Genomic DNA, 21,900 nt, shown 5'->3' on the forward strand with positions numbered 1-21,900 from the left:
AGAAAGAGTTGAGAGAGTATAAACGCGTGTATTTCATTTTCAGAACCACAAAGGCCAGATTTTCCCGCCACGAAATATTGGGAAGAGAGAAGAGTTCGAAGCAGAGGGTCTAGGGTTTCCGGGGAAAGGGCAACTGGCGAAGCAAAATCTCAACAATGGCTTCCGCTCTTGAGGATTTATCTCAATTCGATGTTTCAAACGAGGTACCTTACTCCGCTTTTGAAAGCTTTCGAGTTTCGATTATTTAATTTCGTTTAGAGCTTAGATGAGTGATGATGATAATGATCCACATTAACTATGTAAACCCCAGGAGAAGGACAGGCTGGTAGCAGAAGTTATCCGCTATGTGCTATTCAAAACCCACCAAACTGCAGGCTGCCCAATCAAGAGAGAGGAGCTCACTCAACTCGTCTCCAAAAACTATCGCCAACGAGCTCTACCTGGCTTTATCATTAACGAGGCCAAAGAGAAGCTTTCTACCATTTTTGGCTATGAAATGAGGGAGCTTCAACGTTCTCGACCTTCCTCGGCAAGCCAGGGCCGCTCTTCTCAACAGAGTGAGAATTTTATTATTTATTTATTTCTTGTGCTGACTCTAATTCCATGTTCTATGTGAAATCCAACTGGCATAATTCTGTAACCAATATTCGGCTGAAGTGGACATTGGTAAGCATTGATTAAGAGCTGTGCGAGAGCAGCCATTTCGTTTGATGATTTGGTTGGATTCAATTGCGAGTCATCGAGATGCAATTTCTATGTTTTGGTCACGACTCGTGATTTTAGGTTTTAGTTTGCTTCAGCTGGGTAGGGGTTTCTCTCGCATTACCATTGGTACGTAGGAATTTTTCATATTCTAATTAGTTTGCTGGTCCAGACTGCCGATTTGGGTTGATTCAGATTAAGATTAATTAGGTGTATTAATAGTATTCCTGATGTACTGATTGGGGTTTTGAATAGAGTAAACCCTATGACCAATTGGGGTTTTGAAAATTCGGTTTGAGCAAGCCTTAAATTAATTCATCCTTGAATTAGAATACATATTGATTTGAAATTATTAGATAATTCCATGTAATTATTATCCTCGGTTCTAATTTCATGCGTACTGCCGAGACTACTTTCTGTTGGCCACCTTCTCCGCCTTGACTTTTCAATTCCAATTGTGGCTTTTCTCTACAGGTGTTTCAGATGCAAAATCCTACGTCATAATGAGTAAATTACCGGGTGATGCTTATAAAAAATATGTTGAGGATGCAAATACGGCTCATTTGTCTGGTTTCACTTTTGTTGTAATTAGTATTGTACATCTTGCTGGTGGAAAAGTTGCTGAAGGTATGGAAACTTGCTGATTTTTCATTATTCATAAATACAAATTATGTAATTTTCGGAAGCATGAGGAACTCTGGGTTAGAAGCTCTTTTCCGCCTAGAAACCACATTTTTTTTCCTTTTCTCGTTTTTTGGACCTTCATCTTAAAATGCCCTGATAATCTGGCTGGTGGACTCTACCACCTCATTGTATAGTAAGATATTAACTTACTGTAACATATTAGACTTCGATGCCCAATAAAAAGCGTTTCAGTCTTACTAGGAAACTATTCTTATCTATGTTATTAGCTTGTATTTTTATATTATAATAGAATGCAACTAGTATTTCTCTAATATTAGAGAATTTTGTTTTTGTGATGTTTGAACTGCAGAGGCCCTTTGGCATCAATTAAGGCGGTTGGGATTGGATGAACGTAGTGAAAGCCATCCTGTCCTTGGAAATGCTAAGCAGGCATTAGAAACACTTGTCCAGCAAAGGTTAGAATTTTCTGCTGTGAAGAATTGTTTGCTAGAATGCTTTCAGCTGCACAATAGTAATCTGAGAAGCATTAATAGGATCTATATCTCAAATATTTTTCCTCTTTAGATATTTGCAGAAGGATAAAGTAAGTGGACCTGAAGGCACCACTTTGTTTTATGAGCTTGCTGAGAGAGCTTTAGACAGACCTGTCAGTGAGAAGATTAAAGAATACATATCAGAGGTATTGTGAATTTTTATTGTTAATGGTATCTTTTCCCTTAATATAGTTTTGGTAAAGGAATTTTCTGTTTGCAGGTTGGGAAGAAAGAGGTGACTTATGTTGATGATGACTAGTCCTGTTGCAAACATAAGTTAACTTTGTAGATAATATTTTATTTGTTATAATGGTAGTATTAGAGGATATGATACTTTGTTGCCCTACCCATATGACTCTTGAAGGAGTCATTTGATGTCCTTCACTTCTTTTTTGTTGGAGTATTTGCTCTATCTATTGTTGCAAACTGGCAAAGTAGTAAGATGGTGATAACCTTACATGAAATAGACTGGACTGAAGGTGAAGTTAACAGCTTTGGTTTAGCATTTTTTGTTTCTTTGTGGCTTTTTGGGAGGAATGATCATTATATTTTTTTGATTTTTGTGGATCGGTATTGTCATGCAAAAAATTGTATTTAGCTGGACATTTTACATGGCCCAGGCTCCAAAAAACTATTCTTTACTTTTCGTGTAGTTAGCAGCTAAAAGCATATCTTGGACCCAGGTGACAATTGTTGTGTGTGACTATTGTTTAATGACAAATTTTGGAACCGCAAGGATTGAATGCTGATTTGTTTTTCAGTTTCATCAGGATGTTAGAAAAATAAAAGCCTAACACAAAAGCCGTGACTGCAAATCAGAGACGTAAAAACAATAATTTAAAGTATGGGTGGTCATTAAATTTTGAAAATCAATGTTGTTAATACTTGAGCATAATAAAAAGATTGACTATTTGTCAAGGTGCGGGATTCAAATCGTATTTTTCACTCCGAACTTTGACATTTACTAAATTATGTTTTTTGAATTTTTTTGGCTGTTAAAAATTCTTCTTTGAACTATTGAGATTATTAGATTTAAGGACTTTTGTTTAATTTTAGTAAAAAATAAACAGTAAAATTGAATGAAATTAAACAAAAGTCTTTAAATCTAACAATCTCAATAGTTCGGGAGAAATTTTTAACGGCCAAGAAAATTCAGGGAGCATGATTTGGTACATGTCAAAGTTTGGGGGGAAAAAAATCCTAATTAACCTTTAATTTTTCATGATGTTGATAGTGAGAATTTTGGATGGGAGTTGCTGGACTTTTAATACGATTGCTTTTGTATTTCACTGCCTTCTTAGGATACTCCTTGTTAGATTGATTGCTTTGAATAAATTGGACATGTGGGTTCAAATCATGATGTTATGATTGGCTATCGATCATACCATCTCATTAGGGATGTTAGTAACTATATTGGAAGCTTTATTAGGGATCGGGTAACTATAAATATCAAAAAACCTCTAAAGAGACGAATTAATATACAAATGAAAAGATGATGATTGATTCTGGGTAAATTTTAAATATGAGTGGGTCTCTTTATTTTATTATATCTATGGGGTTATGAGACATTTGAAAAGGTTTTGCAAATAGTTGTTTGTGAAATCTCCCATTGAAATTACTAAACCATATAGTGATTGGATGCGTGCTAATTTGTTCAAACATAATCGGTATACTGTCTGTTGGTGCTAAGTGGCTTAGTCCCAATAGAGCATTCCCTTTGCCAGAAAGCAGTGGTAGTCCGGTTGCTGCCACTAGGAATAGAATCATGATAGAATTTAATGCAATGTTGACTGGGGGGAAGAAAGGTGGGATTCTAATTGATTTGGGGGTAGTAATTCGGGGAGGTAATTTGGGTGAAGGTGAAGATACTTGCTACTCTGATATATCTAATCCATAGAAGAATATTAATGAAAGGGGAAAAGGTCATGCTGTTATGGAGAATATGAGACGGAATGAGAATGTTAAAAAAATTGGCATTGTAATTGTTGTGGAGTCCAAAAGAAGGAGAACTGACGGAGATACAATAGATGAGAATGAGGCTAAGGAAATTGATTTGGGCCAGACTAAGCAAGGGTTGTCAAAAAACTTGCAGTCCATGGGCCTTGGTGTAATAGTGCACCTACAACCATGAGTGTTTTAAGTTGGAACTGCTTTGGAAACCCTTGGGCTTTTCAATTCTTATTGGACCTTATTGTCCAAAAGAAATCAAACTTTGTTTTTCTTTTTTGTGTGAAGCTTGGTGTAAGCGTGATAGAGTGGAGAGTCTTAAACGACAGATACATTTTGAAGGGTGTTTTGTAGTTGAATCTCAAAATAAGAGGGGTGGTTTAGCGATGGTCTAGAAAGAAAATGATGAGGTTTCGTTTTTGGGTTTCTATTCTTCTCATATCGATATCTATCTCTAATTAAATTAGAAAGGGTCGCATTTGGAGATTGATTAGTTTATCGTTTTAAAACCTGGAAACTAATTCGTGAGTTAGCTGTTAATGGTGTCAGTCCTTGGTGTGTTATCGAGAATGTAAAAAATATTTTTAGTGTTAACGATAAAAGAGGTGGACGTCCGTATCCAGAGGTTCTTATAAATGGTTTTAATCAAGCTTTATGTGATGGTGGTCTTCATAATTTAAACGTTGAGGGGTACCCTTTTACTTAAAAGAGAGGAAGGGGCTCGAATAATTGAGTTGAGTTTCGTATCAATAGAGCAATGGCGAATTGGGAGTAGCTATCATATTTTTTGTTGGCTAAGCTTCAAACTTTAGAGGTGAGTACTTCTGATCATTGTCCTCTTCTTTTGTTGCTTTCTCCAATTGTTTACTCTTCATTTTGCCTTAAGTTTCGGTTCGAAAAAGCCTAGTTGAAGGATCCTATGTGCTTTCAAATAATTCAAGATTATTGGGAAGAAAATGTTGATTGTAATCTCTTTGAGAATCTTCATGTCTGTAGTGATCGTTTGGCCAACTGGGGTCAAGGAATTATAAGGGATTTAAAGAATTAAATTTTCTTGTGTAAAAAAGAAATTAAAAAGTTTAAAGAAAATCGGGATGATGAATCGTACATGAGGTTTAATGAGGCTAATGATAGACTGTCAACTCTTCTTAGTATAACGGAAACTTATTGGCGCCAATGATCTAAACAACTAATAATTTGATTGTAAGCTTGTAGAGTAATGATGGGGATTTGGTGGCATGGGTCGATGGCTTAGAAGATGTTATGGCTGATTATTTTCACAATTTATTCTCTACTTCTGATGTGGATTGGGTTAGTCTGGTGGATGGTTTGAGAGTTTCGGTCACTAAGTCGCAAAATAATGAGCTTCTGCTGCCTGTTCAAGCTAATGAGGTTAAAACAATATTATTTCAAATGCATCCAGATAAAACTTCTAGTCCGAACGGGCTTAGTTCGGGTTTCTTACAAAAATACTGTTATATAGTGCATAATGATGTTGTTCGGATGGTGCAAAAGTTCTTTGAGATTGGATGTTTTCCTATGTGCGTTAATGACACAAACATCGTCCTGATTCCAAAGATAAAAAAATCCAGTTGCTATGAAAGATCTTAGTCCTATTGCACTATGTAGTGTCATTTATAAAGAATCAGCTAAGATCTTAGTCCTATTGCACTGTGCCTTCGTTCATGGGAGATTGATCTCTAAAAATATTTTGGTATCTTTTGAAGTAATGCGTTATCTCAAGAGGAAGAGAGTTGATTGTTGTAACTTATTTTATCATGATCTTATTTACTAATCATGTATGTTGATTATAACAATATAAGCTAACATCTTAAATATGTAAAATAATAACAAAGAATTTAAACCTTTGAAATATGATAGTTCTCACATTAGGTTGTAGCATAATATAATATTTTTCGTCCTTACATTCTAACCTTTAATTTTTTTTTTGTCGTAAGGTTTTAAACAAGTGGAGAGAGAAAGAGATTATGCAATAAATCGTAAATTATTAAAACTTTTCCTAATTAATCTTAAATATTAAAATAAATAATATATATAACCAGGATCATGTGTTTAAAATATTACAAGTGAATTACAAAATACTCGATACAAAAGTCGTTGCCTAGTGACTATACAAAATACAGCCTGCTGTCTCAAAGATCGTACGCTCCAAGCTTAACCGTCCCGACATGTACAATTTTCACGACTGATCAGTCTTAGCTTTGCCCTTACCTACACATGCAAACAATAATTGTGAGTCGACAGACTCAGTAAGAAAAGCATAATCATAATCATAAATATAACCCGAATTATAATTAGGTACCCATACACCCAACCATAACCATATCCCCGCATCCTAGGCGATACTGAGTTTAGAACGTTCATACGATAATAGTATCGACCATAATATCAGCCTATACTTAGTACTCTAGTCATACTCTAGTGTACCGATGTGATAACGTCGATTAGTATTTCAGCCAAACATCTGTATTGGTATCCATCACAACTCTACGTATATTGATACCGCTATCAATGTAATCTAACTGGCTTAACAAACATGTACGCTAAACATGTAAATACATATGCATATCATTATACTAATCTTATCTCATTTTTTAATTCAGGTGTGTCGGTCAACTTGAGTAGAATAACAGCTCGACGATTTATAGGCTCCTAAATCAAAATATTCGTAAAACTGATGAGTGACACGCTAAATCACTTTTTGGGGACTTAAAACTAAAACTAATAGTTTTCCTATTGATAAATAATATGACAATACTTTTAATATCATAAAAATAGGAAAATCTATGGTACCCTAAAATACCCCAATCGATGGACCGGTTTCCAACCGAAAAACCGGTTCAGTGAGATCTGCCTGGGGATGAACTAGAATTTCGATTCCTACAGATCATACTGAACCGGTTATAGAAATCCATTTTAGCCTTAGTTATTTAGAATCTTTCTCTTTACTTATGTATAAATTAGTGCTTAATTAGCACAAGCATTTTAATTCGATCAATTTCATAAAGTAACAATACTTTTTTCTTTTTTCTCTGAAGCTTTTCCTTCTTCTGCAATATTTTTATATTATCACAGTGAGAAACTAGCCATAGCATTTGCACCGTGGAAGACTAAAAATGAAGCTACTATTTGTTGGATTAAAAATCTTATGTGGGTACGTATAATGTATATGCTATTATAAAGTGTGATACAAAATTAAGTGACCAATTATATTATGGGTATCAAAAGGGTATTAAATTGTCATGGAATTAATGTGTAGATACCATAAGTTAATTTATAATTTGTTGAGGGGCCAAATTATAAATACCCAAAACTCATTCTAAGATGAGTATATAAATAGTTAGTGGTGCCCAAGAAATACTAGGGTTTCTGTATTCTCTCCTTCCCCATCAGAGAAAATACTTACTTAAGAAAATAGTGTATTCTTGGAAGATCAAAAACCTTCTTGGAAGATCAAAAACCTTCTCTGCAATCTCCAACAATGGCTTCAGGTTAGTGCTTCCGCTAATATTTTATCATTTTCTTCTTCTTTAATTTAGCAAAGGCTTTAAGATTTATGATTTAGGGTTTTTTTATATTAAAGCACTTTTAGGAATATGTTTGGATCTGTGATTTATATATTTATTGAGTGTTTTATAAACCCTAACAAGTGGTACCAGAACTACCTTTGTTGAATTAATTGAAGGTCTAATGATTTGGTTTTTGAAATTTTGGGATTTTAAAAAAAAATTAGGGTTCTGGTTTTTTTCTTTAAATTATACTGCCGCAATTTGTTTTCGGAATTTAGTCTAAATATATGTTTCAATTTATGTAGATATGTTCAGTACCATTATATCTTTATCTGGCTTCAATTTCGTAGCTTCAGTCACGCTATATAATATATAAGCGTCTGCCATATTACGTTTTGGATATGTATGGAAATGGAATACATAGTCAGTAGATATGTTGGCAATCTTTATGATATCAATGATTTTATATATACATCTATAATTGGCTTACGATAATGTACGATTTGATGTTATTGGCTTCAGCTTGCAATATTGGTTTAGGCTATGAATTATTATGAATGGTGTATATTGGTGATTTTTTATCACCTCGGCAAGCATGGCTTCGGAATATATATATACATTCGGTTTCTGAATTGCATCATGGTGCTGCTATTTTTTTTTCTTTATTAATTACTTACTGTATATATGTATTTTATTAAAGTTTTATACATATTTATAAATCATATGCTTCAGTACTATGTTATATATATTACAGTATAGTTTGGTAATTATATATTTTGGTTTAAACAATTTAATTCAAATTTTGGTATTGGTTTATGACTAATATTTTTGAGTAAATTAATTGAAACAATATGTCGCCAAAGTGAACTCTTTTGTGTAGATTAATTTATTTAAATATTAGGATGGTTGTGTGTTTGTAATTGATGCATATATTGACTAGCCCAAAGGTAAGTGAATATTTTGCTAGATTTCAAATATACCTGTGGCAATAAATGTGTGACAATTATAAGGTATTTTGTGTTAGCAATACGTTAATCCAAAGATTGACCTATTGTTTGGCACAGTTTTATTGTCAATATTTGATTGCTACACCAAGAGGACCACTTACAGTTAATATTACTGTCCAAAGACTTGATATTAATGTGTGTTTGGTATCTTGAGATGGGATTAACCAATTTTTGAATTTATTGTTTAATTATGCATATTAATGTGAGCTTGTTTTATTTGTTCTATATTCAGCTAGTTCATCTTCTGCTGCCTCAATATCTGCTAACATTAATTCTATCCCTATGCTTAATGAGACCAATTTCAAGGATTGGAAAAAGAACCTACTTATAGTTTTGGGATGTATGGATTTGGACCATGCACTAAGGAATGAACAATCTACACCTCTCACTAAGGAAAGTTCTCATGATGATAAAAGGGAATTTGAGAGGTTGGATCGTTCAAATCGCATGAGTATAATGATTATAAAACACAACATTCCAGAAGCCTTTTGGGGCACAGAATCCGAAGGGGTTACTATGGCTAAGAATTTCCTTGAACAAATTGAGGAATGTTTTGCTAAAAACGATAAGGTTGAAATGACAACACTTCTTACTTCTTGGTTCTTTAATGAACATGAAGTATAAGGGTCAAGGAAATGTAAGGGAAAACATTATGGAAATGCATCATATTGTCTCAAGATTAAGGACACTTAAGATTGAGCTTTCGGATGATGTACTTGTACTCATGGTTTTGTTAACGCTTCCTCCACAGTTTAACCAATTTAAAATTAGTTACAACTGTCAAAAGGAGAAATGGACTCTCAACGAGCTCATTTCTCATTGTGTGCAAGAGGAAGAAAGGTTGAAAAATGATAAAACCGAAAGTGCTCATTTGGCAACTACCCCTAAGGATAAGGGCAAGAAAAGGAAATTTGAGAATGAAGCTGCTAAGGGTCCAGTTCAAAAGAAACAACAACATGATTCTAAGGGTTGTTTCTTTTGTAACCAACCTGGACATGTGAAGAAAGATTGTGCCAAATATCACGCATGGCGTGTAAAGAAAGATATTAATCTTGCTTTGGTCTGTTCTGAGGTTAATTTAGTTTCAGTACCTAGAAACACTTGGTGGATAGATTCTGGTGCTACTACTCACATAAGTGTTTCTATGCAGGGTTGCCTGAGCTACCGAAAGCCAAGTGATGGTGAAAGATACATCTTTGTGGGCGATGGTCAATCGATGGAAGTGGAAGCAATTGGGCATTTTAGATTGTTATTAGGAACTGGTCTTTATTTGGATTTGAAAGACAACTTTTGTTGTGCCGTCTTTTAGACAGAATTTAGTTTCTGTTTCTTTGTTGGACAAATTTGGATATTCTTGTTCATTTGGAAACAATCAGTTTACTTCGTCTTTAAATTCAAATATTATTGGAACTGGTTATTTGAATACTTATGATAATCTTTATTTGTTAGAAACAATTGCATCCTATAATGAAACCTTGCATGTGGAATCACGAGGTACTAAATGCAAATTAAATAAAGAAAATTCAGCGTCAATATAGCATAAATGCTTAGGTCATATCTCAAGAGGTAGAATTGAGCGTCTTGTCTCTGATGACATTTTAGAGTCTCTTGACTTCACAGATTTCAATGTCTGTGTAGATTGTATCAAGGGAAAACAGACCAAAACTAAGAGATTAGGTGCCAATAGAGCTTCAGAAGTCTTAGAATTGATTCACATAGATATTTGTGGGCCATTCCCTACGTCATCTTGGAATGGTCAACAATATTTTATATCATTCATAGACGATTACTCACGTTATGGGTACCTATATCTCATTCATGAAAAATCTCAGTCTGTGGACGTGTTCAAAGCTTACAAAGCTGAAGTTGAGAATCAACTCAACAAAAGGATTAAGAACGTCAAATCTGATCGTGGTGGTGAGTACTACGGTAGATATGATGGCTCAGGTGAACAACGTCTAGGACCATTTGCTAAATTCCTAGAGGAATGTGGTATTGTCCCACAATACACCATGCCAGGATCACCTAGCATGAATGGTGTTGCTGAGAGACGAAATAGGACTCTTAAGGATATGGTAAGGAGCATGATCGCTCATTCTACCTTACCTGAGTCCCTCTGGGGAGAGGCATTAAAGACAACAGCTTACATTCTGAATAGAGTACCAAGTAAAGCAGTTGCAAAAATACCTTATGAGTTTTGGACAGGTCGAAAGCCTAGTCTAAAGCATTTCCACATTTGGGGATGTCCAGCTGAGGCAAGGCCTTATAGGCCACATGAAAATAAATTGGACTCCAAAACAGTTAGCAGCTACTTTATTGGTTATTCTGAGCGATCTAGGGGCTATAAGTTTTATGATCCCACTGTCAGAAATATTTTTGAGACGGGAACTGCAACATTTTTTGAGGATGTTGAATTTAGGGGGAGAAATAAGGTTAGAGACATTGTTTTTGAGGAGGAATTGAATTCAAACTCAGTTCCTACTATCATTTTAGACAATGTTCAGGCTTCCACACCTGTCATTAATCAAGAAATGAATCCGGAACCTCAACAAGACAATGTTGAACAACTCCCAAATCAAAATGAGGCTATTGTTCCAGAAGAACAAATTCAACACCTTCAAGAACAAGAGCCATTAAGGAGGTCCACAAGAGAGAGAAGAAATGCTATTTCAGATGACTATTTTGTATTTCTTCAAGAACATGAGGATGAAATTGGAATGATGGAAGATGATCCAATCAACTTGCATCAGGCCATGAAAAGTTCTAACTCTCAAAAGTGGATTGATGCCATGGATGAAGAGAATAAGTCTATGCAAGACAATAAAGTTTGGGAAGTTGTCCCATTACCAGAAGGTGTAAAACCAATTGGTTGTAAGTGGATACTTAAAACCAAGAAGGATGAATATGGTAATGTGGTGAGATTTAAGGCACATCTTGTAGCAAAAGGCTATACTCGAAAACAGGGCATTGATTATACAGAGACTTTCTCTCCGGTTTCATCGAAAGACTCTTTTAGGATAATATTGTCACTTGTTGCTCATTTTGACCTTGAGTGACATCAGATGGATGTTAAAACAGCGTTTCTCAATGGTGACATTGATGAGACAATTTATATGGAGCAACCAGAAAACTTTGTGGTTGGTGACCCAAAGAATATGGTTTGCAAATTAAAGAAATTCATCTATGGACTCAAGCAAGTTTCTCGTCAGTGGTATCACAAGTTTCATCAAGTAATTATCTCATTTGGTTTTGAGATGAATATTATTGATGATTGTGTATATCACAAGTTCAGTGGGAGTAAATACATATTTCTGGTTCTATATGTCGATGACATATTGCTTGCTACTAATGATATAGGCTTATTGCATTTTTATTAAAGCAATTTGAGATGAAAGATCTTGGTGACGCCTCTTTTGTATTAGGAATTCAAATACGTCGAGATCGTTCTCGGGGTATTCTTGGATTATCACAAAAGTGCTATAACGATAAAGTACTCAAAAGATTTGGCATGCAAGATTGTAGACCAGGTGATACCCCTGTTGCTAAAGGAGACAAATTCAGTCTTAGACAATGCCCTAAAAGCAGCCTTGAAATTCAGGAAATGAAAAAGATTCCCTATGCATCAGTTGTAGGGAGTCTAATGTATCTTCAGGTATGTACGCGTCCAGATATTGCGTACATTGTTGGGATGTTAGGCAGATATTTAAGCAACCCTGGTATGGACCATTGGATAGCAGCCAAGAGGGTTATGAGGTATCTTCAGAGAACAAAAGATTACATGCTCACATACAGGAAATCAGATCATTTGGAGGTCGTAGGGTATTCTGATTCTGATTTCGCTGGATGCCAAGATAGCAGAAGGTCTACATCAGGCTACATTTTCTTGTTAGCTGGAGGAGCTATATCCTGGAAAAGTGTCAAACAGACACTTGTAGCTTCTTCCACTATGGCAGCTGAATTCGTAGCGTGTTATGAGGCATCAAATCAGGGAATATGGCTGAGAAACTTTGTCACTAGGCTGCGTATTTTGGAGAATGTTGAAAGACCACTTAAGATATTTTGTGACAATAAATCAGCAGTGCTGTATTCCAATAACAATAGGAGCTCATCCAAGTCAAAGCATATTGACATAAAGTTCCTAGTTGTGAAAGAAAGAGTGTAGAGTGGACAGATTTCCATAGAGCATATTAGGACAAACTCCATGACAGCGGATCCGCTCACAAAAGGATTACCACCCAAGGTCTTTCATGAGCACACTGCTCATATGGGTGTAGTATTACTTGAGGATATCATGATTTAGTGGGAGTTTGTATTCTCTTTGCTTTATGTTTGTTTAAGACATTTATGTATTTGGTTATTTTCTGATCAGAAATAAAGTTTTCAGTTTATTCACTCTGTTTTGTTATGTTTAAGTTTGACCTCACTTTGGTTTAAGGAGGACCAGTTGGAAATAGGCATGTTCGGTTCACATTGCATGTAATTTCCATGCTATACATCCATGATTGATCTATGTCATTTGGTTATATTTGTATATGTGAACATTGATGGGTTTAGTCATGATTGATATGACGAAAATCTCTTTGATCCTATATGGGTATAGTTGATGGACGAGATTGTTGTGAATACCTTTACGTAATAGCAAATTTTGAGCTCATAAGGTTATACATTTATCAGGTAACATATGTTGCCCAAGTGGGAGATTGTTGGATTACAAATCCTATGTGGGCACATATGTATAATGTATATGCTATTGTAAAGTGTGATACAAAATTAAGTGACCAATTATGTTATGGGTATCAAAAGGGTATTAAATTGTCATGGAATTAATGTGTAGATACCATAAGTTAATTTATAATTTGTTGAGGGGCCAAATTATAAATACCCAAAACTCATTCTAAGATGAGTATATAAATAGGTAGTGGTCCCCAATAAACACTAGGATTTCTGTATTCTCTCCTTCCCCATCAGAGAAAATACTTAAGAAAATAGTGTATTATTGGAAGATCAAAAACCTTCTCTGCAATCTCCAACAATGGCTTTAGGTTAGTGCTTCCGCTAATATTTTATCATCTTCTTCTTCTTTAATTTAGCAAAGGCTTTAAGATTTATGATTTAGGGTTTTCTATAATAAAGTATTTTTAGGAATATGTTTAGATCTGTGATTTATATATTTATTGAGTGTTTTATAAACCCTAACACTATTATCAAACTTTTAGAAACCTTAGAGTTTGCGGGAATTATCATTCATGGATAAAGTTTGCCTCCAAAGCTATTGGAAGAGAAATCAATGCTCGAAATGACAAAAGACTTTATCATTTTAAGGAGGGCTTATGTTCCTGTGGAGATTATTAGTCAAGGTGAATCCATATTAAGATGTTTTTGTGATTGAGTTTCCTAGTACTTGTTAGTCTTTGATGTAGATTGATTCCACACAACTGTTTTTATAGCTTAATGTCCCATCAACAAGCTAGTTCAGCTAAGCAACATTTTGAGTTATAAGAAATATTTGATAGCATTTGAGCATTCATCTATACACTAAGCTATGTAAGTAAATAAAAAAAAAAAAATCCAATTCTCTATGACTTGGAGTTCTCCTGGCCATATTTTTAGTGACTTTTCAATTCAATCATTAAAAGATGCACTCAATATGATGCAAATTCACAAATCTCGGCTCATACATACAGTATAACCTCTATTTAAGAATACTCTATTCAAGAATAACCTCTAATTTGTTATAAAAAAATGAAGTCCCAATTTGGGCCAGTTATAAATAAGAATAACCTCTATATTGTAATTAGTTATACATTTTTTAAGTCCCGTATTAATAAAATATACCTCTATATAAGAATAATTACATTTTAAAAAAATATATACATATATTTTATAAATTTACTTATGTAGAATTAATAATTTTATTTCAAATAGTACATATATAAATATTATATGTACTCGAAAATAATTTTAATATAATATAGTATTAAGAATTGTTTATTGGTATTCTTGTTACATTGACATTTTTTCATATTTTGATTTTTTTTTTCAAGTGTAACTCTATTTAGTTATAACCTCTCAATTAGAATATTATTTTCTTAGTACCAAGTGTATTCTTGGATAGAGGTTCTACTGTATATCTAAAGGTGAATGTTTATAGCTGAGTTATGCCTTGATCAAGTTTTTTCTCTATTGATTGAGGCAATAATGAAGTGTTGTATGATAATATTTGATAACACAACCATATTCCAAGAATACATCTACTGTGTGGTGATATGAATTAAGAACCCAGGACCATGTAATTATTATAACAATGTTACAGAGTTACAGGTCTGCCTATAGGAGCTTCTTCAATTTGCTTTTGGCCTAATCTTCTTAAAAGAATCAAAGATTACTATATGTTTCATCTTCTGTGTTTTCTTTGGTTTAAAATTGAAATATTTTGCTACAAAATTTCTTCCTTTATTATGATCACTATAATATAATTAGTAATGTATAGTACATGTAACTATTCTTTAATTAATTTGTTTTCCTATGTGCGTTAATGACACAAACATCGTCCCGATTCCAAAGATAAAAAAATCCAATTGCTATGAAAGATCTTAGTCCTATTGCACTATGTAGTGTCATTTATAAAGAATCAGCCTTCGTTCATGGGAGATTGATCTCTAAAAACATTTTGGTATCTTTTGAAGTAATGCGTTATCTCAAGAGGAAGAGAGTTGATTGTTGTAACTTATTTTATAATGATCTTATTTACTAATCATGTATGTTGATTATAACAATATAATCTAACATCTTCAATATGTAAAGTAATAACAAAGAATTTAAACCCTTGAAAGATGATACTTCTCACATTAGGTTGTAGCATAATATAATATTTTTCATCCTAACATTCTAACCTTTAATTTTTTTTTTTGTTGTAAGGTTTTAAACAAGTGGAGAGAGAAAGAGATTATGCAATAAATCGTGAATTATTAAAACTTTTCCTAATTAATCTTAAATATTAAAATAAATAATATATATAACCAGGATCATGTGTTTAAAATATTACAACTGAATTACAAAATACTCGATACAAAATTCGTTGCCTAGCGACTATACAAAATACAGCCTGCTGTCCCAAAGATCGTACGCTCCAAGCTTAATCGTCCCGACATGTACAATTTTCACGACTGCTCAGTCTTAGCTTTGCCCTTACCTACACATGCAAACAATAACTGTGAGTCGACAGACTCAGTAAGAAAAACATAATTATAATCATAAATATAACTTGAATTACAATTAGGTACCTATACACCCAACCATAACCATATCCTCGCATCCTAGGCGGTACTGAGTCTAGAACGTTCATACGATAATAGTATCGACCATAATATCAGCCTATACTTAGTACTCTAGTCATACTCTAATGTATCGATGTGATAACGTCGATTAGTATTTGAGCCAAACATCTATATCGGTATCCAACACAACTCTACGTATATTGATACCACTATCAATGTAATCTAACTGGCTTAACAAATATGTACGCTAAACATGTAAATACATATGCATATCATTATACTAATCTTACCTCATTTTTAATTCAGGTGTGTCGGTCAACTTGGTGGAATAACAGCTCGACGATTTACAGGCTCCTAAATCAAAATATTTGTAAAACTGATGAGTGACACGCTAAATCACTTTTTGGGGACTTAAAATCAAAACTAATAGTTTTCCTATTGATATTGATAGATAATATGACAATACTCTAAATATCATAAAAATAGGAAAATCTAGGGTACCCTAAAATACCCCAATCGATGGACCGGTTTCCAACCGGAAAACCGGTTCTGTGAGATCTGCCTGGGGATGAACTAGAATTTCGATTCCTACAGATCATACTGAACCGGATATAGAAATCCATTTTAGCCTTAGTTATTTAGAATCTTTCTCTTTACTTATGTATAAATTAGTGCTTAGTTAGCACAACCATTTTAATTCAATCAATTTCATAAAGTAATAATACTTTTTTCTTTTTTCTCTGAAGCTTTTCCTTCTTCTGCAATATCTTTATATTATCACAGTGAGAAACTAGCCATGGCATTTGCACCGTGGAAGACTAAAAATGAAGCTACTATTATCAAACTTTTAGGAACCTTAGAGTTTGCGGGAATTATCATTCATGGATAAAGTTTGCCTCCAAAGCTATTGGAAGAGAAATCAATGCTCGAAATGACAAAAGACTTTATCATTTTAAGGAGGGCTTATGTTCCTGTGGAGATTATTAGTCAAGGTGAATCCATATTAAGATGTTTTTGTGATTGAGTTTCCTAGTACTTGTTAGTCTTTGATGTAGATTGATTCCACACAACTGTTTTTATAGCTTAATGTCCCATCAACAAGCTAGTTCAGCTAAGCAACATTTTGAGTTATAAGAAATATTTGATAGCATTTGAGCATTCATCTATACACTAAGCTATGTAAGTAAATAAAAAAAAATCCAATTCTCTATGACTTGGTGTTCTCCTGGCCATATTTTTAGTGACTTTTCAATTCAATCATTAAAAGATGCACTCAATATGATGCAAATTCACAAATCTCGGCTCATACATATATCTAAAGGTGAATATTTAAAGCTGAGTTATGCCTTGATCAAGTTTTTTCTCTATTAATTGAGGCAATAATGAAGTGTTGTATGATAATATTTGATAACACAACCATATTCCAAGAATACATCTACTGTGTGGTGATATGAATTAAGAAGCCAGGACCATGTAATTATTATAACAATGTTACAGAGTTACAGGTCTGCCTATAGGAGCTTCTTCAATTTGCTTTTGGCCTAATCTTCTTAAAAGAATTAAAGACTACTATATGTTTCATCTTCTGTGTTTTCTTTGGTTTAAAATTGAAATATTTTGCTACAAAATTTCTTCCTTTATTATGATCACTATAATATAATTAGTAATGTATAGTACATGTAACTATTCTTTAATTAATTTGTTTTCTCTCTCTCTCTCTAAGAAATAGTTCCAACTCTTTTCTGAAGATATGGTGTCATTGGTTTAACAAGTCTTAAATCCCAGATGACACAAGCAACTAAAGCTTTTCTAAGCTAGATTTCAACAACTTGCTCTGATCAGGAAGATAAGTGTGTAGATGGTATTGCAGTTTTAGATGTTAGAAAGTCCATTTATGTGTTTACATGAACTGAAGTGCTTCCTTGGGCTTCCCCAAGAGAGATAAGACTGTTGCAGATATATGCCTCGAGGAGAGCCCGGCTGTTTCAGTCTGATCTTGGGGTGATCCATGGTCAATGTATCTATCAGGAAGAACCATTGCTCTCAACTGCAAAGGAAGCTCCAAAGATTTAAAGGCAAAACAAGAAGAAAAGACAAGTGCAAAAACTAAGAATATTGTTACAACTGTGATGAACTTTTTCTTTTATAAGAAGACTACCTTTAGAGACCCATCAAGAAGTCCACTTAAGCTTAGAAAGTGTGACACATGAGACCCAAAGCCTCCAATAGAACCTTCTTCGGCAGTGATTAGGATTTCATGCTCATTGGCTAACCGTCGTATGAGATTTGTATCCAATGGTTTGCAAAATCTTGCATCAGCTACTGTCACTGAAATGTCTTGTTTCTTTAATATGCTTGCAGCTTCCACACATTGCTGAACAATAGAACCATAACCCAAAATAGCTACTCTGCTGCCTTCCATTAATATTCTACCTTTTCCAATCTATTTAAGAATAAAAATTATAGAGATGAATCTCAATATTTAAGTCTGAATATTTTCTTAAGACTTCTATAATGATCTATGCTTACCTCAAGTATAGTTCCTTTATTATTAGCTGGAAGCTTTGCTCCAATTCCATTGCCCCTTGGAAACCTGAAGCAACTGGGTCTGTCATCTATAGCTGTTGCTGTGGCCACCATGTGCATAAGTTCAGCCTCATCTGATGGAGCCATGACAACCATGTTGGGCAAGCAGGCCATGTAGGTGATATCAAATGCACCGCAGTGGGTAGGCCCATCTGCACCAACCATGCCAGCTCTATCCAATGCAAAACGGACAGGTAATTTTTGAAGGTCTACATCATGTGCAACCTGAATGGGAATACCTTTAGTTCTTTTATCCACTAGGAAATTTCATACATAGTACACACAAAATAGGTTGAAACTAGTCCTAAATGGCCACTTGTGTTTATCAAATAATTTCAAAGATTGTGAATATGAGTGGCAAAAAAAAAAAAAACTCATCAGTGTTGGAGTTAATAAACGATGTTGTTGTCATTTGTTACCTGATCATATCCTCGTTGCAGGAATGATGAGTATATGGCACAGAATGGTTTGAGACCCTCTGCAGCTAATCCAGCTGCAAACGTGACAGCATGTTGCTCAGCAATCCCCACATCAAAGCAACGATCAGGAAATTTCTTCTGGAAATAATTGAGACCAGTGCCACCACCCATTGCTGCGTGTATGGCAACAATCTTGTCATCTTCTTCAGCTTCTTTTATTAGAGATTCAGCAAAGTACTGAGTATATGAAAGTGTCGACGATTTGGACTTAAATTGCTTTCCTGTTGTCGGGTCAAACTTTACAACTCCTGAGATCATTGAGGGATTAATACTCTGCTAATTGACAAGAATTCCAAAAGAAAAAAAAAGTGTAAAGACTAAATATCTATTGTCTCACCATGCATTTTATCAGGTGCTACTTCAGCTGGGGGATAGCCTTTCCCTTTCTCTGTGACGATGTGGATCAAGACTGGTCCTGGCGCTGGCATAGATTTCACTTTCTCGAAAATGGTGACTAGATCTCCAACATTATGCCCATCCACTGGACCAATATAATACAACCCAAGCTCCTCAAAGAGTGTTGACCCAGAAGCACTTATCATTCCTCTGGCATACTCATCTACTTTAGCTGCAACTTCATGTGCTGGCCCTCCAATTTGTTTTGTGATGGTCTATGAAAGATCAAAATTCGTAAATCAGTTCTTGACACGAGATGTAAAATAAAATAAAAGAAAAACTCAAAATAGAAAGTCATATAAGTTGGCTTTAAGGTTTACTTTCGCAGCTTCACGAAGTTTTCTGAACTTGGTGCTTGCTTGAAGCTTAGTCAAAGCACCACTTAGAGCTCCCACTGGGGTTGCAGGACCATCAAGAGTAGCAGTTGGTAAAGAAACTTGTTTATTGTCGTTTAATACAACAATCAAGTTGGCGTCCAAGTAGCCGGCATTATTCATGGCTTCATATGCCATTCCTGCAGTCATGGCCCCATCTCCAATCACAGAAACAACACTGTTCTTCTTTCCCAGAAGATCCCTGGCAACTGCCATGCCTGTCACCACAATTGAACACTCTTCTCCATCATTGATCTTTAATTTACAAGGATTAAAAAATAAATAATAATAATAATAATAATAATAATAATAATAATAATAATAATAATAATAATAAGATTAATTTGCGGCATAAATACTTAATACTTAAGTTTAACTTTCAGTTGCAAATAAATACTTAAGTTTAATTTTAGCGGTAATATTACTTAATCCACGTGTCATTTTATTATTAGTATATTTAAATTATTTTTTTTAAAAAAAGGTAAAAATTTGATGACTTGCACCAATTAGAAATTGACATGTGAGAATTTACTTAATACTTAACAAATTAATACCTACAAAAGTTCTAAAATAATAATTTAAGTATTATTAGTCAAAAATTAAACTTTAAGTATTTATTTGCAACTGACAGTTAAACTTAAATATTTATGTGACAAATTAATCTAATAATAATAATAATAATAATAATTATTAGAGTTAAATATGAAGATACCAAGGCCTGCTGATATGCTTGTAGAACTGTGTCCTGCACCGAAAGCATCGTAAACACTCTCATCTCTTTTGGGAAACCCTGCTAGACCAGAAGTCTTTCTAATGGTATGCATTTGAGACCTCCTTCCTGTAAGAATCTTATGCGGGTATGTCTGCAAAAATTCATTTCTTTTTCAGAATAACTCAATTGGTTTGTAATTATTTTAATATAAAGACATTAATGTTGTGGTGACCTGATGTCCAACATCCCATATGATTTTATCATCAGGGGTATTGAAAACATGATGCAGTGCTACAGTGAGCTCCACAACTCCCAAGCTTGCACTCAGATGACCACCTGTCTTTGATACTGTATGGACTACATCTGCTCTAAGCTCTGCTGCTAGTTGTTCAAGATCCTGAAAAATCATTCCCACGGAAGCTTAATTATCATTTTTCACAAAAAGAAATGATCAACAGAAACATATGTAATCCTTTTTTGATGATGATGATGATGAACCTGTGTGGATAAATTCTTCATGTGAACTGGGTAATTGACTGTATCAAGCAATGGAGTGATTGGTTTTTCACTGGAATACTTGATTTTCCATTCATCTTTTTCTTTGCTGATGAATTTTCCTTCCCCATCATCTGAGCTACAAAGAGATCCTCTCACCCTTAAACTCAACTGTGTTCAATCATCATTTATTATCACCATTGTTAGTCTAATGTTTTGTTCTTACAAAAACAAAAATTCAAACATATACCCACAAAGACAAATGAATGTTTAAGCAATACTACTAATTGTGTGATACGAAAAATATATAGATACCTGTTTGTTGGAACTGTAATATGGCTGTGGAGATTTAAGTTGTGAAAGGAATGAATGATTTGGTACAATGAATGAACCAGAAACCGCCATAGCTAATATAAAGTTGTGATCTTTACGAGGAGGAAGTTTTATAGGAGACAAGGACAAGAACCAAGTTTATATATATAGCAGCAGGCTGAGGTTCTGGCACTATTAATGAAGCCTACGTTATTTAAATATTATAAAATTGATAAAACATTAGTAAAAGAAGAAAAGTAAATAACATTAGAATTCACTAATTAAAGGATAGAATATAATATATATATATAATATTATTATATTTATATTTATATTTGTACAATAATAGTGTTCAACACCAATACCTTTCATATTACGGTTACATAACGCCAATCCAGCTAAGAGGAATAATGCCAATCCAGATAACCAAACTTTTTTATTTTGTGTAACATATGCTTTCCTATAAGACGAATCTTCTAGCATCAAAAGACTACAAATATAGGAAAGAATTAATCTGTCTTGTAATAAATATAAATATATTCTACCCATATATATGGCTTGTCTCTATCTTCTAATATATATGTATGTGTACTACATATGCCAAAATTAATAATTCCTGTTTACCATAATCTATACCTAGCTAGGTGTTGGCTATATATATTCCGGGAACGTTAATTTATTAGATGATAAAAAAATGACCGAGTATTAACTAGTAAATATTTTGTTTGTATTTCTTTTGTTGGCTATATATTTTCTCATACAATTTTTTTGTTTGTATTTTTTTTTTAATATTTTTAACTGATTAATTAGAGAAATATTTTTTTAAAATAATTATAAAATATTCTTTTTAAGGTTTATTATGATAAGGTTTTTTTTTTTGTTATTGTTATTTTTTTTATAAATTA

General features: G+C 33.8%; 2 protein-coding genes across 2 annotated transcripts; one reads left to right on the forward strand and one right to left on the reverse strand.

Moving 5' to 3' along the window:
- On the forward strand, positions 1–2,626 carry LOC115712097 (uncharacterized). The gene is made up of 6 exons (XM_030640328.2): positions 1–203; positions 311–557; positions 1,177–1,329; positions 1,697–1,802; positions 1,912–2,026; positions 2,101–2,626. Exons 1-6 carry the CDS (start codon positions 156–158, stop codon positions 2,137–2,139), a joined length of 708 nt encoding a protein of 235 aa, XP_030496188.1. The 5' UTR covers positions 1–155; the 3' UTR covers positions 2,140–2,626.
- A 14,404-nt stretch (positions 2,627–17,030) lies between these two features.
- Positions 17,031–21,264, reverse strand: LOC115712335 (probable 1-deoxy-D-xylulose-5-phosphate synthase 2, chloroplastic). The gene is made up of 10 exons (XM_030640608.2): positions 20,999–21,264; positions 20,687–20,854; positions 20,421–20,585; positions 20,189–20,339; positions 19,423–19,694; positions 19,044–19,317; positions 18,647–18,954; positions 18,171–18,452; positions 17,800–18,084; positions 17,031–17,688 (listed from the first exon to the last, which is right to left on the reverse strand). Exons 1-10 carry the CDS (start codon positions 21,086–21,088, stop codon positions 17,542–17,544), a joined length of 2,142 nt encoding a protein of 713 aa, XP_030496468.1. The 5' UTR covers positions 21,089–21,264; the 3' UTR covers positions 17,031–17,541.
- Between the last annotated feature and the right edge of the window lie 636 nt (positions 21,265–21,900).

This window comes from Cannabis sativa, chromosome 4 (genome assembly GCF_029168945.1).
Source record: "Cannabis sativa cultivar Pink pepper isolate KNU-18-1 chromosome 4, ASM2916894v1, whole genome shotgun sequence".
NCBI lineage: Eukaryota > Viridiplantae > Streptophyta > Magnoliopsida > Rosales > Cannabaceae > Cannabis > Cannabis sativa.